General features: G+C 35.3%; 3 protein-coding genes and 1 pseudogene across 8 annotated transcripts; 3 read left to right on the forward strand and 1 right to left on the reverse strand.

Annotated features, from left to right (window-relative positions):
- Nucleotides 1-2,020: 2,020 nt before the first annotated feature.
- On the forward strand, nucleotides 2,021-10,763 carry LOC129298802 (uncharacterized; annotated as a pseudogene).
- A 2,548-nt stretch (nucleotides 10,764-13,311) lies between these two features.
- Nucleotides 13,312-14,504, forward strand: LOC129298796 (ethylene-responsive transcription factor ERN1-like). The gene has a single exon (XM_054937236.1). It carries the CDS (start codon nucleotides 13,401-13,403, stop codon nucleotides 14,217-14,219), a length of 819 nt encoding a protein of 272 aa, XP_054793211.1. The 5' UTR covers nucleotides 13,312-13,400; the 3' UTR covers nucleotides 14,220-14,504.
- A 2,351-nt stretch (nucleotides 14,505-16,855) lies between these two features.
- Nucleotides 16,856-20,193, forward strand: LOC129298799 (superoxide dismutase [Cu-Zn] 2-like). Of its 6 annotated transcripts, none has more exons than XM_054937239.1 (7): nucleotides 16,856-17,044; nucleotides 17,140-17,241; nucleotides 17,349-17,435; nucleotides 17,538-17,569; nucleotides 17,686-17,761; nucleotides 19,312-19,365; nucleotides 19,809-20,193. In XM_054937239.1, exons 1-7 carry the CDS (start codon nucleotides 16,951-16,953, stop codon nucleotides 19,862-19,864), a joined length of 501 nt encoding a protein of 166 aa, XP_054793214.1. In that variant the 5' UTR covers nucleotides 16,856-16,950; the 3' UTR covers nucleotides 19,865-20,193. The 6 variants fall into 6 exon arrangements, with proteins under 6 accessions (XP_054793214.1, XP_054793218.1, XP_054793217.1 ...); XM_054937238.1 differs by having other exon boundaries at nucleotides 16,859-17,044; nucleotides 17,349-17,444; XM_054937243.1 differs by lacking the exons at nucleotides 19,312-19,365; nucleotides 19,809-20,193 and adding an exon at nucleotides 18,344-18,928.
- A 208-nt stretch (nucleotides 20,194-20,401) lies between these two features.
- On the reverse strand, nucleotides 20,402-23,794 carry LOC129298798 (eukaryotic translation initiation factor NCBP-like). The gene is made up of 6 exons (XM_054937237.1): nucleotides 23,456-23,794; nucleotides 22,971-23,066; nucleotides 22,755-22,859; nucleotides 22,535-22,612; nucleotides 20,906-21,025; nucleotides 20,402-20,813 (listed from the first exon to the last, which is right to left on the reverse strand). The coding sequence occupies exons 1-6, from the start codon at nucleotides 23,639-23,641 to the stop codon at nucleotides 20,682-20,684; spliced, it is 717 nt and encodes a 238-aa protein (XP_054793212.1). The 5' UTR covers nucleotides 23,642-23,794; the 3' UTR covers nucleotides 20,402-20,681.
- Nucleotides 23,795-24,142: the final 348 nt, after the last annotated feature.

Genomic DNA, 24,142 nt, shown 5'->3' on the forward strand with positions numbered 1-24,142 from the left:
ATATTTTGTTAGAAACGAATATTTTCTCTGGTTTTTTTTTTTTGAAAAAACACGCAGACACATTACTTAAAATTAAAATCAGGTTATCACTTGGAAGTTGGAACCAATCCCCTGCTTGTAAGAAAAAAGGGTGTCCTTATTTAATCAATACATACAATATAAAAATGCAGAAAATTATATTAATCGCAGTTTTAAATGAATTCTTAATCTTTTAATCCACGTTTTTCTATGAAAGAAATGGTACACTTTGAACAAAGGGATAATTAATTAATAACAAAAAATAGGATATCTTCAATTTGAGAATGATTTTGTACTGTTGTTAAAAAATGGTTTAAAGTGAAGAACTATGTGAATGAAATTATTAACAAATTTCAAAATTCAGAATATTTCTTTAAAATTTGAGAAATTTCGTACATAAAAAGTCCTCCTCCTTATGAAAAATAAGGTCATTGAATTTTCACAAAAAGATGATCGTAATAACTAATATACTACTATTGGCCAAAAAAAAAATAATATAGTACTGAAAGAAGACTACAATCGACTACTATCATTTATTCAAGTGCCGTGACACTTACATTTTATGATAAAATTAGATTCCATAAGCAAACATTCTCACTGTTAAGCAAGGTACTTAAATTTATTTTTATTCAAGTAAATTATTGTGAATTATTTTATTTTCACTGAATAAATTTAACTGAGATAATCTGCCTGTTGGGATTGACACACAAAAAAAAAGTGATTATTGAGGTCAAATATCAATTTTCAGAAAAATTACCCAAACAGCTAATTAATTTGATAATTGATTATTAAATCAAAATCATGTTTTTGAAACAAGCATTGAAAGGATGCTTATAGATTCAATTTTAATATCAAATAATATATTTTATTTCTTAAATAAAGTTTAACAAATTTAATAATATTAACTATAACTTTATTAATAATTTAATTTAAAAAACGAATATCCTTTATAATAATTTGTATAATTAAAACCAATTTCAATATACATAATGCATTATAATAATCAATTATAATTCTTTTGTTCTAAAACAGATTGCACACCCATCGAAATATATACAATTTAATTCTTTTGTTCTTTCTATATTCATTGTTAAAAGTTATTTTTAATAATTGCTTATATCAAATTATATAAAAATCACTCATTTAATACCAAAGCATTTAAAAATTCATTTTTTTTTATTAATGAGCGTTCAAATATAGACTTATAAAAAGTTCACGTCTGAGCCTTGCAAAAAAATTCATGGAGTGAGATTTCAGGCCTATAATGCAGGGTTAGTTCATTTAGTTGAAGCCTGCCTTATTTTCATCTTGGATAATTTCGATTGGAGAGGTCTAAATGAAACAAATAACAACCGTGCTAAGGTTAATTGTTAAAGATGTTGAATTAGTTTAACTAAATGCTTTAAATGCGAATTGATAATGCAATCACATTAAATATTTAGTGATAAAGTTTGTCATGTAAAACAATCTTGCACTTGATTTGATTCAGATGGTTATAAATCCCAATAAATCTTCCCATTAAAACAGGACAGGTGTAAGATAGGAAAGGGGACTCTCTCATCTTTCCTTTCCATCACTTTTGCTTAGTTCCTTTTCCTTTTCTCTAATTATGACATCAAGATTCGGATTATTCAAATTTAATCTCTTATAAAACTATTATTAAAATGTTAAATGAAAATAAAAAATAAAAAATCAAATTTAAAATGCTAAAATTTAATCTGAATAGCTTAAAATTGCAATAAAAATTAAATAAAAGGATATATTTTACAGAAGATTAAATTCAAACCCCTCAAAATATTAATTCTTTTTTTTTATAGTGAGTATAGAGAATAGACTTTGTTAATAATAAAATATATTTTATTTGATATATCAAGGGTAATGGATAGATATTTTCTTTTAAGATATTAATTTTAATTCTATTCTAATGATTATAAAAGAACGAGGACGGGAAGAGAATAGAGAGCAAAGAACAGAGAATCCTCACCCCGATAAGCAAGTCGGCGTAGACTCAACGTCGCTGGTAACAAGAGGCCTTGCGCCTCTGCATGATATTTAACAAGCCCGTCATTCACTTTCTCCTTTTTTTCGTTAAAAAAAAAAACGGTAAAAGAAAAAGGATCTGCCCGCCATTTAAATTCCTGCCGAAAAAACTAACCCTCCCGAGTCTTCCCTCCTCAATTCGGATTCGGAGGCTTCCAATTCCAAACGCTGCAAGCGGCAAAACGAAGCCCTAACTCTTATCCATGGCCGCCGATCCCACTCAGCACCAACTCGCTCTTGTTCTTGGCGCCGATTCCTCTCACTTCGAATCCCTAATCTCCAATCTTCTCTCATCCACCAATGATCAACGCTCTCAGGCCGAGTCCCTCTTCAACCTCTGCCTTCAGACTCATCCCGATGCCCTCTTTCTCAAGCTCGCTCATCTCCTCCAATCTTCTCCTCACCCCGAGGCTCGGACCATGTCCTCAATTTTGCTTCGCAGACAACTTACCCGCCAGGACGCTAACCTCTGGCCCCAACTCGCCCCTTCTACTCAGTCCTCACTCAAGTTGGTCCTTTTGAATTCCCTTCAGACCGAGGATGTCAAATCTATTACTAAGAAACTTTGCGATACGATCTCAGAGCTTGCCTCTGTTATTTTGCCCGATGGCGGCTGGCCGGAGCTCTTACCCTTCATGTTTCAGTGTGTCACGTCGGATAATCTTAAACTGCAGGAAGCAGCTTTGTTGATTTTTGCTCAATTGGCTCATTATATTGGCGAAACCCTAGTTCCCCAATTGACCACACTGCACACGGTGTTTTTCCAGTGTTTAACGTCATCCAAGAGTTCCGATGTCAGAATTGCCGCTTTGGGTGCCAGCATTAATTTTATTCAGTGTTTGTCAAACCCTTCTGATAGGGACAGGTTCCAGGATTTGTTGCCACTCATGATGCGAACCTTGACAGAAGCCTTGAATTGTGGCCAGGAAGCCACTGCTCAAGAAGCCCTCGAGTTGTTAATTGAACTGGCCGGAACCGAGCCAAGGTTTTTGAGAAGGCAAATAGTGGACGTGGTTGCTTCAATGTTACAGATTGCAGAGGCAGAATCCCTGGAGGAAGGGACAAGGCATTTGGCCATTGAGTTTGTGATCACCCTATCCGAAGCCAGGGAGCGTGCCCCTGGAATGATGAGAAAGTTTCCACAGTTTATACAAAGATTGTTTGCCATATTAATGAATATGTTGTTGGATGTCGAGGATGATCCTGCATGGCATAGTGCAGAGACAGAGGATGAGGATGCGGGCGAGACTAGTAATTATGGTTTTGGACAGGAGTGCTTGGATAGACTATCAATTTCTTTGGGGGGAATACAATAGTACCGGTTGCTTCCGAGTTGTTGCCCACTTTCTTAGCTGCTCCTGACTGGAAAAAGCATCACGCTGCCCTCATCGCATTTGCACAAATTGCGGAGGGTTGTTCAAAGGTAAGCTTGTTTGGCATTTAAATGTGAATTATCTTTAGTATTAAGATTCTTGTCTTGCCTGCTTGTGTTTACTGTAATAATTGCAGATGTTTCATATATGCTGTTTTTCATTGCTTTTGGCCTCATATTGTTTTCAAGCTTCATTTTCTGCCTTGGTTTGTGTGCGTATAAATTTACAAGTTGACGGAGAGAGTCCCTCGTCTTCTTCTTCTTCTTTTCTTTAACATTTCTCGTGTCACATCTCTCATGGTGCAGGTGATGACCAAGAATCTGGAGCAGGTAGTGTCAATGGTTTTAAATTCATTTCAAGATGTTCATCCTCGTGTACGATGGGCAGCTATAAATGCAATTGGGCAGTTGTCCACAGACTTGGGGCCAGACTTGCAGGTTCAATATCACCATGTCGTGCTGCCAGCATTAGTTGGAGCCATGGACGATTTTCAAAATCCCCGAGTACAGGTTCGCATTCTCCTCTGCTAATGCCAAATATATGGTCTAATAATAATTTCTTAAGTCTAGCTTGCTTTCCAGACTTTTGTGGTTCATATTATGAGCCCTTGGATGGTCTGAGCTGGCCCTTAGATTGGGTTGAGATATACTTTATCAAACTTTACCAATCCAATTTGAGGCAAGCCGTTTTGTTTGCATTGATTGATATTGATCGAATTAATCTCTAGCCGTTCTCTACTTCTCGTTTTATTCTTTAATCTCCAGTTAATGGAAACTTTGCTGGTCCTCATCTCTAAAGCTTTATTCATTAGTTTGTCAATCCTATTAAGCATCTTGATTGAGCTCTCCTGGTTTTCCCACATTGTCAATCCTTTTTGTTTTTGTTTTTTTTTTCCCGTAGTGGTTTATGCTTTAATAAATTTTGATTTATTTTACCTCGGTTCCATAATGCTCTATTAAAGTTCTTGTTCTAACCTGTTACCTTGTTTCATAAATTACAATTAGTGATTAATTGTCTCCTATTTAAATACGAGTGTTAAATGTTATTGTATTGTGATGACCTTTTTGTATTACTAAGTTGCTAATATGTCAATTCCCCCCCTTCCCATTTTCTACTTCTATATTGCAGGCTCATGCTGCTTCTGCAGTGCTAAATTTCACTGAGAATTGTACCCCAGAAATCCTAGCACCTTATTTGGATGGGATTGTGAGCAAACTTCTAGTAGTCTTACAGGTATCTGACTAACGGCCACATCTGACTTGCATTGCCATTGTAGAATTTTGTTGGTGTTATCACTATGGAGAATATAGCATTTTCTTGATTTGATATTTCTCAAGTTAGAAAGTATAACACCTCATATGTTCTCGTTATTTCTTTCCTTTTTTTTTTTTGGCTATGCAATTGAATCTACAATTCTGTTTAATATTGGCTAATTATTGACTAGAGCAAGCCTAGGTTTGTTGTTTGTTGTTTTTGTTGCTTTCATTTCAGTATGCATTTCCATAATGACTAGACGTCTTTGTTGATCCATTTTTGCCAACATACTCTATAAGCAATAAATTGTTTATGTTAGTGCCATGCTTTTTGCAAGTTTATGATGTGGTTTATGGTTTTTGTGTTTTTACTCTATCTCGCATGCTTTCTAGAATGGGAAGCAAATGGTTCAAGAAGGGGCTTTGACAGCTTTGGCATCAGTTGCTGATTCATCACAGGTTCTTTATGTAGCCAATCTTCCCTTGGATATGAAAATATGGCTTATTATACATAAGTAATCAAAATTGTATTTACAGGAGCAGTTTCAGAAATATTATGATGCCGTGATGCCTTACTTGAAAGCTATTTTGATGAATGCAAATGATAAATCTAATCGCATGCTTCGTGCCAAAGCAATGGAGTGCATTAGTTTGGTAGGAATGGCTGTTGGTAAGGAGAAGTTCAGAGAAGATGCCAAGCAGGTGACATTAATTGTTCAGTATTGCTATTTAGTTCTGATGTCCAACTTAATAATTTTCTATGCTTCCTGTTTTAATATATATATTTTTTAAAAATAATTGTTAAGCTTTTCATGTGCTATACTGACGCTATATGACTTTCTTTGTAAGTTAATGCTCTCCTATACCATCCTTGTTTTAATTCTTACATGTATGAATGATTGTTGATGCAGTGTCTTTTAGTAGTTCACCCAATGATGTATATAAATTGTTGTTCTTTGCTTCATTTTCTTAAGGGAGCTCTTGAAGGTATGCATGACTTGCATTTTTTTTTTCCTTACTAGGTTATGGATATCTTAATGACACTGCAACAATCTCAACTGGAAACTGATGACCCAACTGCAAGTTACATGCTACAAGTATGTTGTCGCCAATTTCTTGATGTTAAATTCATAGATCTTTTACTTATAAAGTGTAATATTATGTTGCATGTTTGAATATCTTTGCAGGCATGGGCACGGCTTTGCAAGTGCCTTGGGCAGGATTTCCTCCCATATATGAGTTTTGTCATGCCTCCTTTGCTCCAGTCTGCGCAGCTTAAGCCTGATGTCACCATTACATCAGCAGATTCTGATGCTGAAATTGATGAAGACGATGACAGGTTTATTTTCCTTCTGGTGTGAGGATTCAGGATCAACTATTTGACATGAGTGTTTCCCCTTATGATTATGATTTGTTGACGTTTCCAAATTTTTATTATTTGTCTCCCCTTGTGGATTTTAATCCCCTGTTTGAGATTTTCTTTTGCCTGCCCTTTGAAAAGAAAGGGTCTATCTGTTTCTTCTTTTTTCAATCTTCATTTGCATGATACTATCATTGCAAAGACTCAAATGTCCTAGATCTCATATTTTCCCCTGCATGCATGCATTTTTTGTGAGGGAGAACCTATAGGGCCCTGGGTAATTTTAAGCCTTAGTTTGCAGAAGCTTGTAGAGGGCCTTAGGAAAGCTAAAGTTGAGATCTTATGAAAAGGAAAAGGAGAGAAAAAATGGGGAAAAGAGATCATAATAAGCAGAACATGACGTTGTGCTTATTGAAATAGAAAGAGTAATGATTTTTCGATCTGAAAAACAAAGAGATGTGGACTAGATATATGTTGAAATATATCGACTGTTTTGGATACTTAGTCACTTGTGCAATTGCAGTATTGAAACAATTACTCTTGGAGATAAAAGGATAGGCATTAAGACCAGTGTCCTGGAGGAGAAAGCCACAGCTTGCAACATGCTATGTTGCTATGCTGATGAATTGAAGGAAGGATTTTTTCCTTGGATTGACCAGGTTGACTTGAAATTATTTTTTATGGAATTTTATAAGCCAAGCTTTATTTAAGCTTGATGCTAACTTTGCCAAATCATCTAGGTTGCTTTCACATTGGTCCCTCTTCTTAAATTTTATTTCCATGAAGAAGTTAGAAAGGCAGCTGTTTCAGGTTTTTTCTTAAATTCATTACATTCATATCTTACTGGCCTTGGAGAGCTTTTTATTTTACTTTATTTTATTTTTGGGTGCCAGTCCTTATTGAAACTAATTTCACCTTTCTGCTTTGCCCATAGCTACGCCGGAACTTTTGCGTTCAGCAAAATTAGCTGTGGAGAAGGGACAATCACAAGGCCGTGATGAAACTTACATAAAACAGTTGTCTGATTACATAATACCAAATTTGTTGGAGGCCTTGCACAAGGTTACTGTCCTGCTGATTTTTATTGTCTTCGATTTCCAATTCCTAATTTTGTGTTTCTAAAAGTGTTTTCGCTGCCTTCCAGGAGCCAGAGATAGAAATTTCTGCCAGCATGTTGGATGCATTGAATGAATGCATACAGGTCTGTAGTAGCATCCATCTATCAGGATGGGTTGTTTGTACTGTTCCTTTTTTTAATAGATTTTAATTACATATAATCTCTTGTACCTGCTGTCAAGTGATAATGCAAATGCTGGAGGAATAGATGGAAATTATGGGAGGCAACTCTGTCATCATGTTTAGAAGAATATAGTTCTAATAGTATTATTTATTTCTAACTCTGGGGTATGGGGAATTATATGGATTGAAGATTAGTGTATTCTTGGGGGCTTCATCAATTCCCTGCCCATTTTGTTACTCAAACTTAAACTTATCGCAGCCGGGATTTCCTTCTCTTAGGTCTCTGCATCACTTCTAGAGGAACGGCATGTGCGGAGCATTGTTGATGAGATTAAACAGGTTATTACTGCCAGTTCATCCAGAAAACATGAAAGGGCAGAGAGGGCCAAAGAAGAGGACTTTGATGCAGAGGAAAGAGAATTCCTCAAGGAAGAAAATGAGCAAGAAGAAGAACTTTTTGATCAAGTATGTTCGATTATAGGTGTTGTCCACTTCAGTTTGATTATATAAATTTTTTTAATGGAATGCTGACTTAATTCTTTTGTTGACTCTATGCCTGATCTAGGTTGGTGATTGCTTGGGAACTTTGATAAAGACATTCAAGGCATCTTTCTTGCCTTTCTTTGATGAGCTTTCCTCATATATAACACCTATGTTGGTTAGTTCCTTCATCTCCCTGTCACTGTATTTTTCTTTCTCTAGGAATAAAGTCATCCCCTTACTATTTAGGAGCCAAATGTTGTCTTGTTTATTGCCCCTTTCTGGGCTTTTACTTTCTTTGGTATTTGTTAGAATTATTTCCTCAAGGCCTTTTGGTTTGGCTGAAAATTCATACCTGCTTATCTTTTCTCTACCGTTTGATGCATTGGTTCCCTTGTTTGTTCAATCATCCCATATAATCTTGAAGAAAAAAATTGCTTGATATAAAAAGCATCAGTCTTGTTTATCATCTTTGCTGGGATTTAGTGACCAGTTAATCCAGTTTTCAAATGTTATGCATGCTTCACTACAATTCCCTTGTTTCCCCAAGGTTATTTAGCTGTCACTCAGACAGTGTGCTTAGAAAAAAAAAAAAACCTGATGAATCAATACCAATGTCCAAAAGGGGGATAATATTAAACATTTTATTTATATGCTAGTTTGCAATTTTCCATGGTTTTTTGACAACAATTATCTTACGTGGATCTGTTTGATAGCAATTACTACAAAATTTTCAATGGGATTGTAACTTGATGTGATGGATAATTAATTGATCTAACGTTTTGAAATTGGATACAAATATCACTCGTAGCATCTGTCTATCACTTGCTAAGAGTGCCAATGTGTTGTCAGTGTCTTGGAGAATCATTTGGTCTAAAAACCTTGAGTTTTCTTCAAATGCATTTTTTTTTATTTACGTTTCTATCTCAATGTTTTCACTTCTCATCACTAAACAGGGTAAAGATAAAACCTCAGAGGAAAGGAGAATTGCCATTTGTATATTTGATGATGTTGCTGAGCACTGTCGTGAAGCTGCTCTTAAGTAAGAGTTTCACCTTTCTTTTTGTTCAAATTTGAATTGTATGAACTTTCATTTGAATAATCTTCTTTTTCGAACCTGGAATTTCTGAATTATTCTAATTCCTTAAAATTCATGCGGAAACAGATATTATGATTTTTACCTTCCATTCCTACTTGAAGCTTGCAATGATGAGTGTGCAGATGTTCGGCAGGTTTTTCCTTTGACTTGACTATTGATTCCTATTTTACACAAAGTTCCAGTATATTTTGATGGTTCTTATTCATCCAAATTGAATGCCCTTTTCAGGCAGCTGTTTATGGGGTTGGTGTTTGTGCAGAGTTTGGTGGATCTGTTTTCAAACCCTTTGTTGGAGGTTAATTGCTTAATTCTACTTTAATGTTGCCTTTTAACTTCGAGTATTGCTTTGGTAAACTTACCTTTTTCTATTGCAGAGGCACTTTCAAGGTTAGATGCTGTGATGCGGCATCCAAATGCTCTTCATTCAGATAATGTAATGGCATATGACAATGCTGTCTCAGCTTTTGGAAAAATATGCCAGTTCCACCGAGATAGTATAAATGCCACACAGGTACTTAGCATTTAGCTGCTGCCTATCTTCACTGTCTTTCAAAGTGCTGTTCCTGTTGACTTACTCTCAATTGTGAATTAGTGCTTTGGCTATTGAAAAATTCCCCACATCAATCATTCTAGAATCAAGATTCTGACTTGCTTTTGTTGGGTACTAAAAATGTGCGGGGCTGTAATCTTTTGGCTTTTGCTAAAATTTTTTTGTGGCTTCCCTGGGTACTTACCTGGTAGAAATGAAGTTCACCATAAATATCCTCTGCTTCTGTGTTTGATTTCTAGATGTGATGTTATTGAATGCTTATCTGCAGAAACCTCAAATTTTATTATATCTTTGCCTGTTTTATTGGTTTTATCATTTTTCCTTTTGTTTGGTGTCAGCTTGTTCCTGTCTGGCTAAATTGTTTGCCTATAAAGGGTGATTTGATTGAGGCCAAGGTTGTGCATGACCAACTCTGTTCCATGGTTGAAAGGTAAATTTTCGATCCAGATCTGGAGCATGTTGGCTGAATGCTATCTACCTTATGTGCTGCCCCTTTTGAAATTGATCCAGAGCATGTTTTATGCGTCTGACAGGTCAGATAAAGAACTTTTAGGTACCAACCATCAATATCTTCCCAAAATAGTTGCTGTTTTTGCTGAGGTATATCCATTATGATTTTGTGGTCATGCCTCTAGTTATTTCTGTGAGACGTTGGCGCTACTTCCTTTACCGTTTTTAAAACTTGTTTCCATTTATGGTTGGAAAGGTTTTATGTGCGGGCAATGATTTGGCAACTGAACAAACTGCAAGTCGGATGATTAATCTGTTGAGGCAGCTTCAGCAGACTTTGCCGCCTTCTACCCTCGCTTCAACTTGGTCATCCTTGCAGCCCCAGCAACAACTTGCACTGCAGTCCATCCTATCATCCTAGTCGTCTTTTTATGGTGTGTTGGCGATGGTCCCTTCTCACAAGACATATTGAAGGAAAGCTGCTGCGTCAAGTTGTTCCTTTGGCATTGGAGTGTCCTTTTGAGAATCTGCTCTGTCTGGTTCTCTGGTTCGTCTTTTTTGATTGCCGAATCCGGTTTTGGTAATGCTTCCCGGAACTTCTGAGGCATGGTTTGTCCCTCAGAGCGGTGTTGAATTGGAATTGAAATTCTTGGTATAGAATGTGAGCATCAAAGTGTTGTTCGCAAGGAATCCTTTGTCTAGAAGGAATCACCACTCACAACTTGATCCTGCCTCTGGATGGTGGGACAAGGTGTGACCCCAGCCACTCATGTAGCATTTTGTGTCTTTTTGTGAGTTTTTAACAGTTTTGGTAATTTATTTGCCCTTTGATGTCACAAACTATTTATTTGATTATTTTGTATTTATAAGCTTGTTTATAACGGTTTCTGATTTCTCTTTCCGCCCCTTTGCATTCCAATATTGCGGCCACTCCCTTTAATATCCCAAAATAATATTTAAAAAGGACAGTTTCCGATCAAATTTGTTGCATTTGCTTTCTATCCGTTTATAATCAAATCATCGCAAACTACGTCCTCCTCTGCGATATACATCACTTGGTTCGATGGCAATCGTACAAGTCTCTAAGTTCGAGATTCTCATATTCATGGTGAGAAGTAACCCATGACGGCAGATTTGTCCTTTTTTAAATGGATTTTCACTCAAAATAGTGAAAAGTGTTGTTTCACGAGATGCAAAGGGCCAGTTCACAATTTTATGAGTGTACTCTTATATGTTGACTGGGCTTACACAAAATACATTTAAAACATGAAATAAGACTCCCATCATATGCAAAGGGTTAGATCAACTTTTTGCCCCGTCAATTTCTATCGAAACAGCATTTAAGGGTTCATTTATTCAAGATTAAAAATTAATTTATTTTAAAATAGTTAAGAGATTTTATAAAAGTAAATTTATTTTGTAGGGATTTTATAAAAAGCATATATTATTTTATGTTCAGTTACAATAGTAAAAATAATTATTAATTAGTTATGTTTAAATTTTATGATATTTTCATTGATTTCTGTTTTATAAAAATAATTTATTATTTGAATATTTTAAAACTTTATAAAATTTTCATGTAATTTTAAAATATTCTCTCTCATTTCTCTCATTAGATTATTTTTAGAAACTACTTCAAGTAGGTTCTTAAAATAATCAAAAATATATATTTTTTAGATTCTGGTTATTTTAAAAAATTTAAACAAATACCATAAAATCTCACAAAAAAATTTCTTTTATAAAGAATAAATGATTTTAAAAGAAGCTAGCTCTAAATCCCCGTATATCTTCATTTACAAATTTGTAGGCAGGAGGCAGGCAGGTAAATGTACGGCAAAGATTTTCTTAAAAACGAAATTGTTAATCATGTACTCTTGACAATTTTCAGTTCAATGATTCGATTTTGGTTCGTCATTGATATATCATATGACGCATGCAGGATCGTTAGGATCAAGATTTATTTCAATAATACTCAATGTTAACTTGAAGCATTAAACATCATTCATCTTCATATCTCTTATTTTATTGAGTACTAAAAACTAGATCCTGTATCCAAAAAGCAAAGAGAAGAAAAGTGTCAATCATCAGATTTTCTCATGAAATAAATCGATCATCATATTATAAAACAAATACAATTTCTTTTATCTTTAATCAGAAACTAAGCGTTATATATATATTTTTTGAAATAGTTAAGTTCAGACAAATTTATCTTCTTATCATTATGGTAATCAATTTTTTTTTTTTACCAGTAACATTATGGTAACCAATGAAATCCTAATCTCTCGATCTGCTAATTAATTATTATGATTTTTAACTTGCATAAATTTAAATTTTTAAAAGATTTGGAAAGATAACAATGCCAAGTTAGATAGCCAACTTAAAGAATACGATAACACTAATGTCCTTTTCCCCATATCTCCATTCACGTCTAACATAGGATCCGTTGTGAATTTTAGGGTCACCCAATAATTAATTATTCAATTGTCACTATAAGAACTTAGAGACAAGGAAAGTTGCATGATTCGCTCAAATTGAAATATCTTAAATGTCTTTCTCAGTCGATTAGAAACTCAGACGGACAAGCTTGCTGGTGAGGGAGAATCTATGAACAGAACATAACAAACGAAATGGTCAAGTGATCATTTGCTTGGTCCACCTCAATTTCAAGCATGGTTTTGTGTCTTGGTTTAAGGGTACATATGAGGGGATGGTTTTGGGACCTCCATGTGGCTATCATTCATGCCTTCAAGTTCTCTCCTTTCAACTGTTTGACTGGGAAAAAATTGGAGGAAGATAAGACAAAGATAGGATATTTATCAATCCTCTCAAATCCTAAGTTCTTACTCTCTCTCTCTCTCTCTTCCTTCTGGAGATTTCTAGGTGGTTTGGTGATTCCATGTTCTTTGGCATGGCCTAAGGATCATTTCTCATATTGGATATTGACTAAAAATTATTTTTAATGGCGTTTCAAGTTATGAGATCGATGATTAGGTAACAGTACCTTTTTAAAAAAAGAAACTTCAATTTCTATCACAAAATGTCATGACTTGAGTGGAAATTAACTAACACACATGTTTATAGTTAACTGCTTGACATTAAAATATGACGGTATCAATTAGTTTTCCCAAAATGCCTTGTCAAAGCTGAATTGTTGAGAGAAGAAAAGCAATGCAATTGGATTTTATATTTGGTATACATTTTAAACTGAATCTTGACTGTTTCAGACAGCAAAGCCTAGAGGGGACAGTAAATAACTTCTAGCCTGATCTGTTTACAGTAAAGGAGGCAACTGAATTTGAAGGTTAATTTTGTCTATTTCATGCAAGACATAAAAAAATGTAAGAATCTTAAGATGATGTGTTTCTGTTATATTAATACCACTTGCAAACTTGAAAGAGGGGCAACTTTATTCATCCATTTATAATATAATCCCACAACTTGCAGCAAGCAGCATGAAGAATAGCCTTCTACTACCTCATTAAAAGCTGAACTAGTTTCTGCTTATATCCCTCAAACACCATCTGTTGAACACCTTGTCATGGAAATTCACTTCCAGCAACCAAAGCAGCATGAGAAAGCAGCAGTTGTTCCAATCAGCAGAGGAGGCAAATTCAAAGGAAGGAACAAGAACAATGGCACAAACAAATTTGTAGGGGTGAGACAAAGACCTTCTGGAAGATGGGTGGCTGAGATCAAAGACACAACCCAGAAGATAAGAATGTGGCTTGGCACATTTGAGACTGCAGAAGAAGCAGCCAGGGCTTATGATGAAGCTGCCTGCCTTCTTCGAGGATCCAACACTCGCACCAACTTCATCACCCGTGTCTCCACAGATTCACCTCTCGCTTCTCGTATTCGAAATCTGCTTAAGAACAGAAAAGGAACCAAGGAACAAGATGTGGATGCTTCTTCCTCAAGAGTCAGCGCCATTAGCTCTACTAGTACAAGTACTACTGGGAGCTCAGACTTGAGCAATGGTGACAAAAGTGAGAGCACTCTTTCTAGTGGGAAAATTCAGAACACAGAGTTATTTGGTGATGGTTATAGACCAGATTTGAGCAGTTGCAGGGAAGGTCTTGATCTAGGTTCCCAATCTAATCCTTCATGGGCACTTGGACCTTTCGTTGATCTTTTTCCTTTTGCTCAAGTATTGGACGTGCCAAAGCCTGATGGTATCGCTGATACAGCTGGTACAGTTGAGTTAGAGCTTTCAGAATTTGAGACGATGAAATTTGAAAGGCAAATATCAGCCTCTCTCTATGCAATTAATGGAGTGCACGAGTACATGGAGACTGTCCAGGACTCTAATGAAGAATCTCTCTGGGATCTCCCACCCTTATGGTCAATGTTCTGCTAAATTCAAAGCTCTTAGTGACCTTTAATCAATCTTTCTGATGTATCTTGAATGCTCCAAATTAATATTATGATCCGCCATCTTTCATAAATAAACTCATGAATCAGGAAGAGTTCAGGATCTTGACTTGAGATAGAGTTTTGCTAGCCTCACTGCTTCATAAATATTAGCCAGAAAGCGAGTTGCATTAGCTATTTGTGAGTGCTTTGTTTTTCTCATATCTGTACCGAAATATTCTCCAATGTAAATCCTGAAGTATCTTTTGTATCTGTGATTTTTAAGAATGTGTTTGGGTGAAAACTTGATATTTTGAGCGTTAAAGTTTCTTTACAAGTTACTATCGAATCTAATTACAGTTTTCGGGCAGTTCCATCAGAATATTTTGCCTGTGAAGAAGCCAAAAGAGTTATGATCCTAACTCAAAAGGAGTGCTTCCAGATCTTCTGGGATTTAGGTTTACTATATCCGCATGTATCATGCCTTTTGATGGTCTAGATTAGCTACGCACACATTTTAAATCTCCAAATAGATTATGGCAGCTTGTAGTTATCACATATGCCAACCCCTTATGAATTGACCATCTTAAAAGCGACCAACTTATTATTATTATTATTTTTTTTGGTAAAAAGGACTGAAGATTATGTCACTCATCATTTGTGATGATATATGTTTTGTTGCTCATATTTCAAATACGTAACTTTTATCTACCTTGTGGACCCAAAAGCTCTTTTTTTAAAAAAAAAAATGGTTGTACTTTCTGAATCCTTATCCTTCTTTTCTTCCCTTTGGCCCATGGAGGCTACATTGAGCCATATTTAGAAATATCTACAAAACAACCAAACTACATACATTCTCCTAATGAATTCATCTTAGAGTTTTTTCTTTTTTTTTTTGGAACAAACATCTTTGAGTTAAAAAGGACTTGAAATTGATAGGTGTGGGTTATTCCACAGCGGTTCCAAGAGTTGGCAAGTCAAGCGACAAGCATACAATTGCGTGGAAAAAAAAAAAATTAAAATAACACTTAAGGACTCATAACCTGTATCAACAATATTTATGGACTTTGAAAATCAAAATTTATCTCAAGGACCACAAACATAAGTTTATTCTTAAAAAATTAGTTATGTTTCATATGTTCACACCTTGATTTCCTGACCTTACAGAGATCACTTAATGAACATACTGAGTAGTGAGTTGCTTTTATGGTCTTGGAAATAAGTTTAGTTTTCAAGATGTTTAATCATGACCAATATATATAATAAAATATATAAACAGATAAGACCATTCATAGATTATACTAATAAATAGTTCATCTTGAACTATCATTTTTTTTTAAATAACAATAATGACATGTCCTAAAGCAGGGCTTGGTTCTCGCGAGGAAAAAAAAAAAAAAACTACTAGCTGCAAGATTTTAGCCCAAAATGGGGGACCTGTCTATGGGAATTGGTCAATTTTAAGAGATATCATAGGATACAGCATAAACACTAATATATTCATGAAAAGGCAGGCTAATCCTCATGTCCAATACAACCACAAATCAGAGGAATTTAATGTTTTTTTCCTCTCTTTATTATGTTAACATTACCTGTTGCTGCACAACCTTTGATGATGTCTAATCTAAATTCCATAATCTATGGAAGTCTGTAACCTTCTTGGCACGCCATTGATTCTGCACAGTTAGGAACAATATAAAACCAGACACCACATGTGCAGAAAAAGGGACAAACGTAAAAGTGTGATCAATTTCGTCTTCTTCATGAGATTCAACATCTTAAGTTTAGCATTCAGATCCTTCTGTTCTTTCTTAATATTTCATATTTGCCACCCCTTGAAAGATTATTTAATTTCCTGCACTCGGTGAATAGTTTATCCATGCTTTTACTTCTTTTTATTCTTCAGAAAATATTCAAAAATGGAGACCCTGCTTTTGTCTTTGGGTTTCTCAACCAAATGTGTATTTCCTCTCTTCAGTCTTCATATTTATGTCTGTCTACAGCTGAAAGGTAGATTTATTATACAGATTCATCATTAAGTTCGCACCATAACTTTACATATTCCCCTTTTCTCTCCTGATTAAGCATTATCATTGAAAACAATTAAAACAAGAATATTGTTGTTGAATGTGAAAACTAATTACTTACTTTTCATATAGTTTTAACTCAATTAAAATTCAATTGTTGAACTTTGACAGGACACTACTCAATCCTTGTAATTTTAAGCATTTATAATATTAATATTATATTTTAAAAAATAAAATTATAAAAAAGGAAATTATTTTTTTAAATTTACGAACTAATGTTTAGAAAAATTAAAGTTTAAAAATTACTTAAGATTATAAGAATTGAGTTATAAGGAATTAAAATTTAAAGAATGAATTGCAAACAATCAAAATATATAAATTATTTTTAATATTAAAAATAGATATGTATTTTGTTAAATTATTTCTCCCAAAAAATTATATAATTTCTCCGATGTATAAGTTATCTAAATGATTAACCTTGTAACTACAAACTTACATTCTATACATGAAATCATCGAAAGATTAAAAAAAAATGTAAAAACGGCCACTTGGGACTGTTTTAACAAAAAATTAACAGAAGGTTGGGCATATTTTACTCTCGTAATTGTGATGGTGGACGAGTTGCTTCTCGAGTTTGCTGGTATCCTTATTTCTGTGGACGGACGTTAAGGAGACATGAGCTGATAGCGAAATTAACGAAGCAGGCGAGGCATGGAAGCTGCGAAGGTGACTGTGAAAGCCGTGGCTCTGATCGCCGGAGATAACAGCATCAGAGGAGCTCTTCAGTTTGTGCAACACCCCGATGGTCTTTTACTCTACATTTTTTGTTTCCTTTTTTCTATTGAAGCTGTTGTGATTGTTTAATCCGAAATTCAGCTAATTTTGAGTAAATTTCTGCAGGAACTACTCATGTAAAAGGGAGAATCACTGGGTTGTCCCCTGGCCCTCACGGATTCCATATTCACGCCCTCGGTGACACCACTAATGGCTGCAATTCCACTGGTTCGGAATTTTATTTCATCGAGTCATAACGAATTCGCACTCTTCTCTAGCGGAGTATCCTTTATGTTTGCGAATTAGTTCCCGTGATGAATTGCTCTGAATCGCAGGCCCTCATTTCAATCCCTTCAAGAAGGACCATGGGGCGCGAACAGATGATGAGCGTCATGCTGGAGATTTGGGTAACATTGTTGCAGGCATGGATGGTATTTACCATTTTTATTTTCCACATTTATGTTGATACTCTTACTTGATTCTTTTCTTTGTGAGGAATTTATTGTATTCATTATCTTTTGTAGGGGTTGCTAATGTTTCAATCACAGACAGACAGGTAGACACTCGCCCCTGTTGTACTGATCATTTGGTTCATACTGTGTTAGTGAAATTTATATTTCACTTTAATTGGGAAAGTGCTTTAACATGGCCCTTTTCCCTTTCAACCTGCAGATACCACTAAGTGGGGTTCATTCCATACTTGGAAGGGCAGTTGTTGTGCATGCTGATCCTGACGATCTTGGCAGAGGTAAGAATCTGAAATTTGGCTCCAAATTCGCTCCATCAATGTCAATTTTTTTACTTTTCCTAGTTATATCATTTTACGATATAAGGTGCTGAAGTTGGTTATCTATTTAAGCACATTGTCCTGACTACCCTTAAAAGTTTTACATGAGAACATTAAAATAAGAATCACTATTCCTGACTGGTTCTGTTCCATTACATTCCATGTTGCATATTTCTTGGCTGTTTTCCTTTTCTTCCTCGTATTTAAGGCCCATTTTTAATCCTGTTACTGCTACAATGACAAAAGCCTTTGCTTATGAAGCATACTCGTTCATTGGTTACCTATGCATATCATACATACGAATAGAGTAGCTGTTTAACTTAGACACAATATGAATCTCTTCTCATGTCTCAACCTGAATGCTTCATTATGAATGCATGGCACACGTTTTTCCAGCTGAAGTTGACATTCCATATTGGAAAATATAATTTACTTGTGATAGTATATTTCTATTTCTAAATTCTAATGGTTGAAAACTAATCACTGACATATATGGTTGGATATTGCTACCCAAATATTGTTTCTAATGCAGATCCTATGCAGAAAATGTGTTTAAACTATACTCGCGAGGTTGTTACCTGAAGTGACTTCAGAATGAAGTTGCGGATATCGAGATATGTCCATTTTGCAGCTATGATAATTGAAATGAATGTGGTAACTGCACATATTTGCACCTAAAAGGTCAAACAAAGCTTCAAAATCACGCCTAGGATGTGATGAAGGCGAACGAGTGTAGGCCTTTTAAAAGCAAAGCCAAAAGTTGAATTTTTATCAATAGTTGGAGTGTACAGTGCTTCTCTAGACAGTGACACTTGATATTCAAGTAAAAGCATGGCAATCATTACTTGATATACGGTCAAGGGGAGCTGGAAATTAAATGGCCGTGTAGTTTATTCTCTGGGAAGGCATATGTTGATTGCCATCTAGTGTGAATCGAATTCTTTTTCCCTGCGAAGAGCGAATATTTTGTGCATGTATTACTCGGGTTAAAAATAATCTACATGCTCAATTATATTTCAGCATTTCAGGTTAAGACAGAAGTCCAATTTACCATGTGTTTTCCCTCAAATTGACCTATTAGTATTTACTTTTCATTAAGGTACAAGGTTGTGAAGCACATTTGATCAATTCTCTGCTATTCATTCCACCAAATAAAGAAACGCAGGCGCAACTTTTAGGTGTTTGCCACCAAGTTTCTCAATAACTTCATGACAAATAATGGCTTTAGGTCGGTATCAAATGAATGGGTCTATAAAAAATTCTTCCATGTGATAGATTTTATTCGAGAACCTAATAATAAATACTTACGAAACTAGGGATAAATCTAGTACTGCTCTAATACCATATCTAAATTCTAATGAGTAGTACCTAGTGTCATGTACCTATTTTCAGACTGTCTTAAATTTTCCACTTGGTTTAATGTGCTTGCCACTGGTTTTTTTTTTTTTTTTTTAAGACCTGGCTGAACTGCTTATGAAACTGTTGATTTTGCGTATCTTTTGTTGAAACAGGTGGCCATGAACTAAGCAAGACCACTGGTAATGCTGGTGCAAGAGTAGGATGCGGTAATACTTCTCTTCTGTGCAATGAAACACACAAAAACCAATCATTTTTGCTTTAAACTAAACCAAACATTGCTTCTCCATTTTTGGGAAAATTTTGTCATTTTTCCTTTTTCTTAATCTCTTTATTAACTAGCCATTTAATAAAAATTCAAAACCTATATAAAAACAAGATTCTCTTTCAATATTTATTTATTATTAAATGAATTACTGTTTATTTAATACTGTTTTTAATCTAACAAATTATACGTTCTTCGAATCATAGTTTTATTTGAAAAATTACATGGGGTTTTCAACTTTACGGCACATCAATTTTAGCCTTTGAATTAGGGGACATCAAAACGGAAGAATTTACCATATCTGTGCGAGGTTTGGTTTGGTTTAATAATGTCTCCAGTGTACTCCGCGTGTTGGTTGAAGGCTGACCATAGTAAATTGTGGAGCAGGTATCATTGGCCTCCAATCATCTGTTAAGTCTTTAAGATGCCTCGGCTGCAGATAGTTGACGATCCATAAATGCTATATACGCAAACATTGGCCATTAGTTTTCTCGTCAGTAGTGGTCATGCTACCACTTCGTTACTACTTTCTGAGCTTGTGCGATGACCGTTAGAACTTAGAAGCATGCTCTCTTCGATGCATGTTGGAGATTTTCAACCTGATGGAAGAACATTGTGTTATCCCCATTATATGCTTTTGATTGGGTCTTCTGTAATAGGGTTACCATTTTTATATGAAAAAATTACTGTGTTGTAAATTGATAGTGAACATATCCCTAAAAGATATAACTCAGCGCAAGTTTCATCCTTAGTAAAAGCCTTAGTTACACAATCAAGTATGCCAATTTTTTCTGACCAACTAGTGAAATAAGGTGAGTATATCTAACTAATACAAATCCGCAAGATTAATGCTAGGAACAGTGGTCGTCATCTGATCGTAGGCATGTCATATTGTAATAATACTTCACCTCAAGGGTTGAGGTTGAATGGCATGCAAATTTTATCTAGCTTTAACACCATGCTCCGATCCCTCAGCGAGCTGAAATAACACTTTCCTTAGAAGAATAGCGTGTGCAACTTTATTTACAGCGGACTGAAGCTCTTCATCCAAAACTAGATACGAAACACTGCAACTAACCGAGAGACAAGACACAAAAATATTGCAATACAACGGTCCTATTGTTGATTTCAAACTGAACACTAGCCACGACACACCCAGCATGATAATCAGTGCAAGGTAGACAATAATTAACAAGATCATTGGTTGATGCGTCAGTGTCGGTGCCCAGAAGCCAATGTAAGAGTGAAATTAAGGTAGCTCTATCCTCTCAACCAGGTGTTTCTGTAGGATGAATTGTCTCGCAGAGAGGCATCATGGGGCTTGTATTCCATGACATAGTTATGGGGAAGCTTTAAGTGACGTTTAATTGAATCCCTCAGAGCCATCACGGCCTAGATTGAGAAAATTAAGAATATTATAAATAAAATCGAGTCATTTCGCATGCACGTGCAAACAGACACGGAGAACCAGTGATAATGCTAACCTGATGATCAGATGCGTTGCGGTTCCAGACACTCAATATATCCTCATTGAAACGAATGCTTAGTACTGCACCACATATGTTATCTCCATAATCGAGTTGGTCACCAACTAAGGCAAGAACCTGCACGGTCAAGTATGTCTCAAAATTTCCAGTAACCAATTTCATCCCTAGACGACAGTATTTTGTTGTTATGAAGCCAGAAGATGAACTCTTAATGATAATAAATGAGGACAGAACATGATTGACATATAACTGAGCAAGAGAGACTTCTGGTGTGATTAGGTCTGTCTATAACTGGCCATCATATATAAAATTAAAAGGCATTTGACGGGGACAACTTTGAAAGCAAGAATTCGAATAAACAGAATCAAGAATTTATTCAACCACATATGTAGAATCTTATTGACTGAAATGCTCTCGTACATATATATATATATATATATATTTACAGTAAAATTCACAGAATAAACATTGTTCAATCAGGCACATTTTAAAAGCCTCTCCGTCTCTAACTTCTAATAATAAAATAGTTAAACAAGAGTTATTAATCAAACGAGCCAGTTGTATTCTAAACAGTCAACCACCAAACCAAAATATTTAAAGAACTTTTCTGCCACATGAGAAAGAGCTAACCCCACGCAACACTCTTTCCAACTCGTTTTTAAAAATCTTTTCGGAGACTTGAGATCTATTACATACTCCTACAATGTTTCTCCAAGAAGCCAGAGGATACATAGGCAACCAAACCAATCAGCATCATGCCCTGGTGTTTCCAAAAGGTTAAGAATGTATGATTAATTCTACAGTAAGTCCCAATACGCTCATTAGCTGGTACAGATTTACTCTCATATTGCAGTTGAGGCCAGACTCAAAATCCATGTAAAAAAATGTAAGCAGGCTCTTTCTTTTTGGTTGTGCACATATCTCCTCCTATTGGAAGCCATTTTATTCAAGACACGATTGAACATTAAATATAAATACTTCTCTCAATGGAGACTTGGACTTTGGCTCACCATATTATAAGGAACTAACCCCTTCAATGAGACTTAACATTTGTTGGTTCTGTAAGTAGGTTTAAATGTTCTCGGTTGTCTTTTTCTAAATCTATGTTGCAAGCAACAGAAGATTGAGATATCTTCATGTGAAATTAGCATTTTTCATGTGAATTTTTTTTCCCTTTTGGTCAAATCAGGAATGATTAGATAACCACCTAACGATCGCACAAGAATCCATGCAAGAAACTTGGGACCTATTGGTCCAATGAGAAGCCCACATAACCCTAATGCAGACACGTTTGACTACAACTAGAGGAACATGAATAGGGAAACCAAGAGACAATTTTCACAACACAAATAAACAAGGAAACGTCTTCACCTCCAGCAATGGTGAAAATAAGACATATTGAAATCCATAAACCAATTAAAATACAAGAATGATGTAACAGCAAATTTCAATAACCACTTTAAATTATTTTAAATGCTGGCATTAACTAATCATTATTAGTAATGAACTGTTCACCAAGTTGACAAGACATTATATTTATCTGGGGGGAAAAAAAAGGCAGTCAGACGTTCCGCAGGAAAAAGATAGAGAGAAAAAGACTTAAAATACATAAATAATTTGATTTACCAAGTCCTCCCAAAAACGGCCTGAGACAACCTTTTTGAATCGTATGATCCACTTACCACCATTACAATTAGCAGGGTCCTGAAAAGAAAAAATAACCCAGCATGTCATTGCAAATTAAAACTGTTATAATGTTGAAAATATCAGAACAGCTCAGACATTTCCAAATTCCAATCAATCAGGGGGAAAAAACTCCAAGGTCAGGATTTTGAATGCCTACTACCTCCCACAGAGGGCGAATTCCTTCCTTAAAAAGATGCAAATCTGTTGGAATTGGCAAGGAGGAAGGGCGAGCTAGATGGCAATAGCAAACCCAAAAACCTTCAACCTATTAATATGCAACAATAAAGAATCAGGAAAGCGCCGACGAATGAAAACTTGCAATGAGGCAAGTATTTCAATTCGCGTAGTTTGACTCTTGCAAGCGAAAGGATCTTACCGTACTGAACTCAACAATTCTCTTTATGTTGTCTTCGTATGATGTCTGATTTCGAACTCCAGGTGTTCGGCGGGTATACCAAAATACAAACTTGTGCTGCTCAAAGACATTACCGACACAAAATCAATAAATGGTTCGGTCAAATTGCGCAAAAGCCTTTGAGTTCGAAGGAAATTAGAGAACATCAGCAATGCATCCTCTCATGTAAAGAGTAATTATTTTGCTTTCGAATCAAATAGAAAGTCCCAACTCCCAAGTTCAGGATATAATTGAAATAAACATAAATTGAGCTCAAAAATGAAAATGAAAATGCTGGTCACAAAAACCGCTCAGCAATGTTCTCTCGACTCAAAATTATCCAAAAAAATAATCAACAATAAAAACAAATATTCAAGTGCAGCTGGCCTTGGACCGTTTATGATTGCCAAGATCCAGAGAGGATAATAACACAAACAGTCATTTAAACAGAAAATAGGGGGAGAAACCTTCAGGGGATGAAGACCGGCTTTGAGGTCACGGGCCTGTCGTTCTTCAGCCTCCTTATCAACAGTATCGTTGCCATCGGAAGCCAAAGGAGGCGAAGAATCTATGATTTGCTCGGGGTCGGTGTTGTTGGAGTTAGCATAGGAAGTCTTGTTGCTGATCTCTAATTCTCTCTTCTCGGCTGCCATATCCGTTAACCCTAATTCCTTTTACCTTTGTGATCAATGTTCACAGCGCTTTGGAAGATCAGAGACAGATAATGAGCGGAAGAAGGCGCCTTCTTCCTTCGCGCTTCCGGTTAGGGCTTGGCACTACGTTCTCTTTTTTATTTTCATTATTATTTTTATTTTTGGTCCAAGTCAGCTTAACGCCTCAAGCCATTACCGTAGAGCATTTAGCAAAGAAGGAAAACCGACCCTCCCTATCTGTACTCTACAGTAATATACTTCTTTAATCTCATTTACAAATTATTTTTAATATATTTCACTAATATTAAAAAAAATTCAAAATTTATTAACTCTGTTTTTAATAAGTTACTTTTATCTATTAAATATATATTTTAATAATATATTTTCTCTCCCTAATATTTTATGTAGGGTAAGAGAGGAAATTTTTGATAAAAATTAATAATATGATTTATAAAAAATTAAAAAAAATTTATCTCTGCTTTATAAATAGAATTGAAAAAA

Source organism: Prosopis cineraria, unplaced genomic scaffold (genome assembly GCF_029017545.1).
Source record: "Prosopis cineraria cultivar Desert tree isolate PC_DT_omini unplaced genomic scaffold, ASM2901754v1 PC919, whole genome shotgun sequence".
Lineage (NCBI taxonomy): Eukaryota > Viridiplantae > Streptophyta > Magnoliopsida > Fabales > Fabaceae > Prosopis > Prosopis cineraria.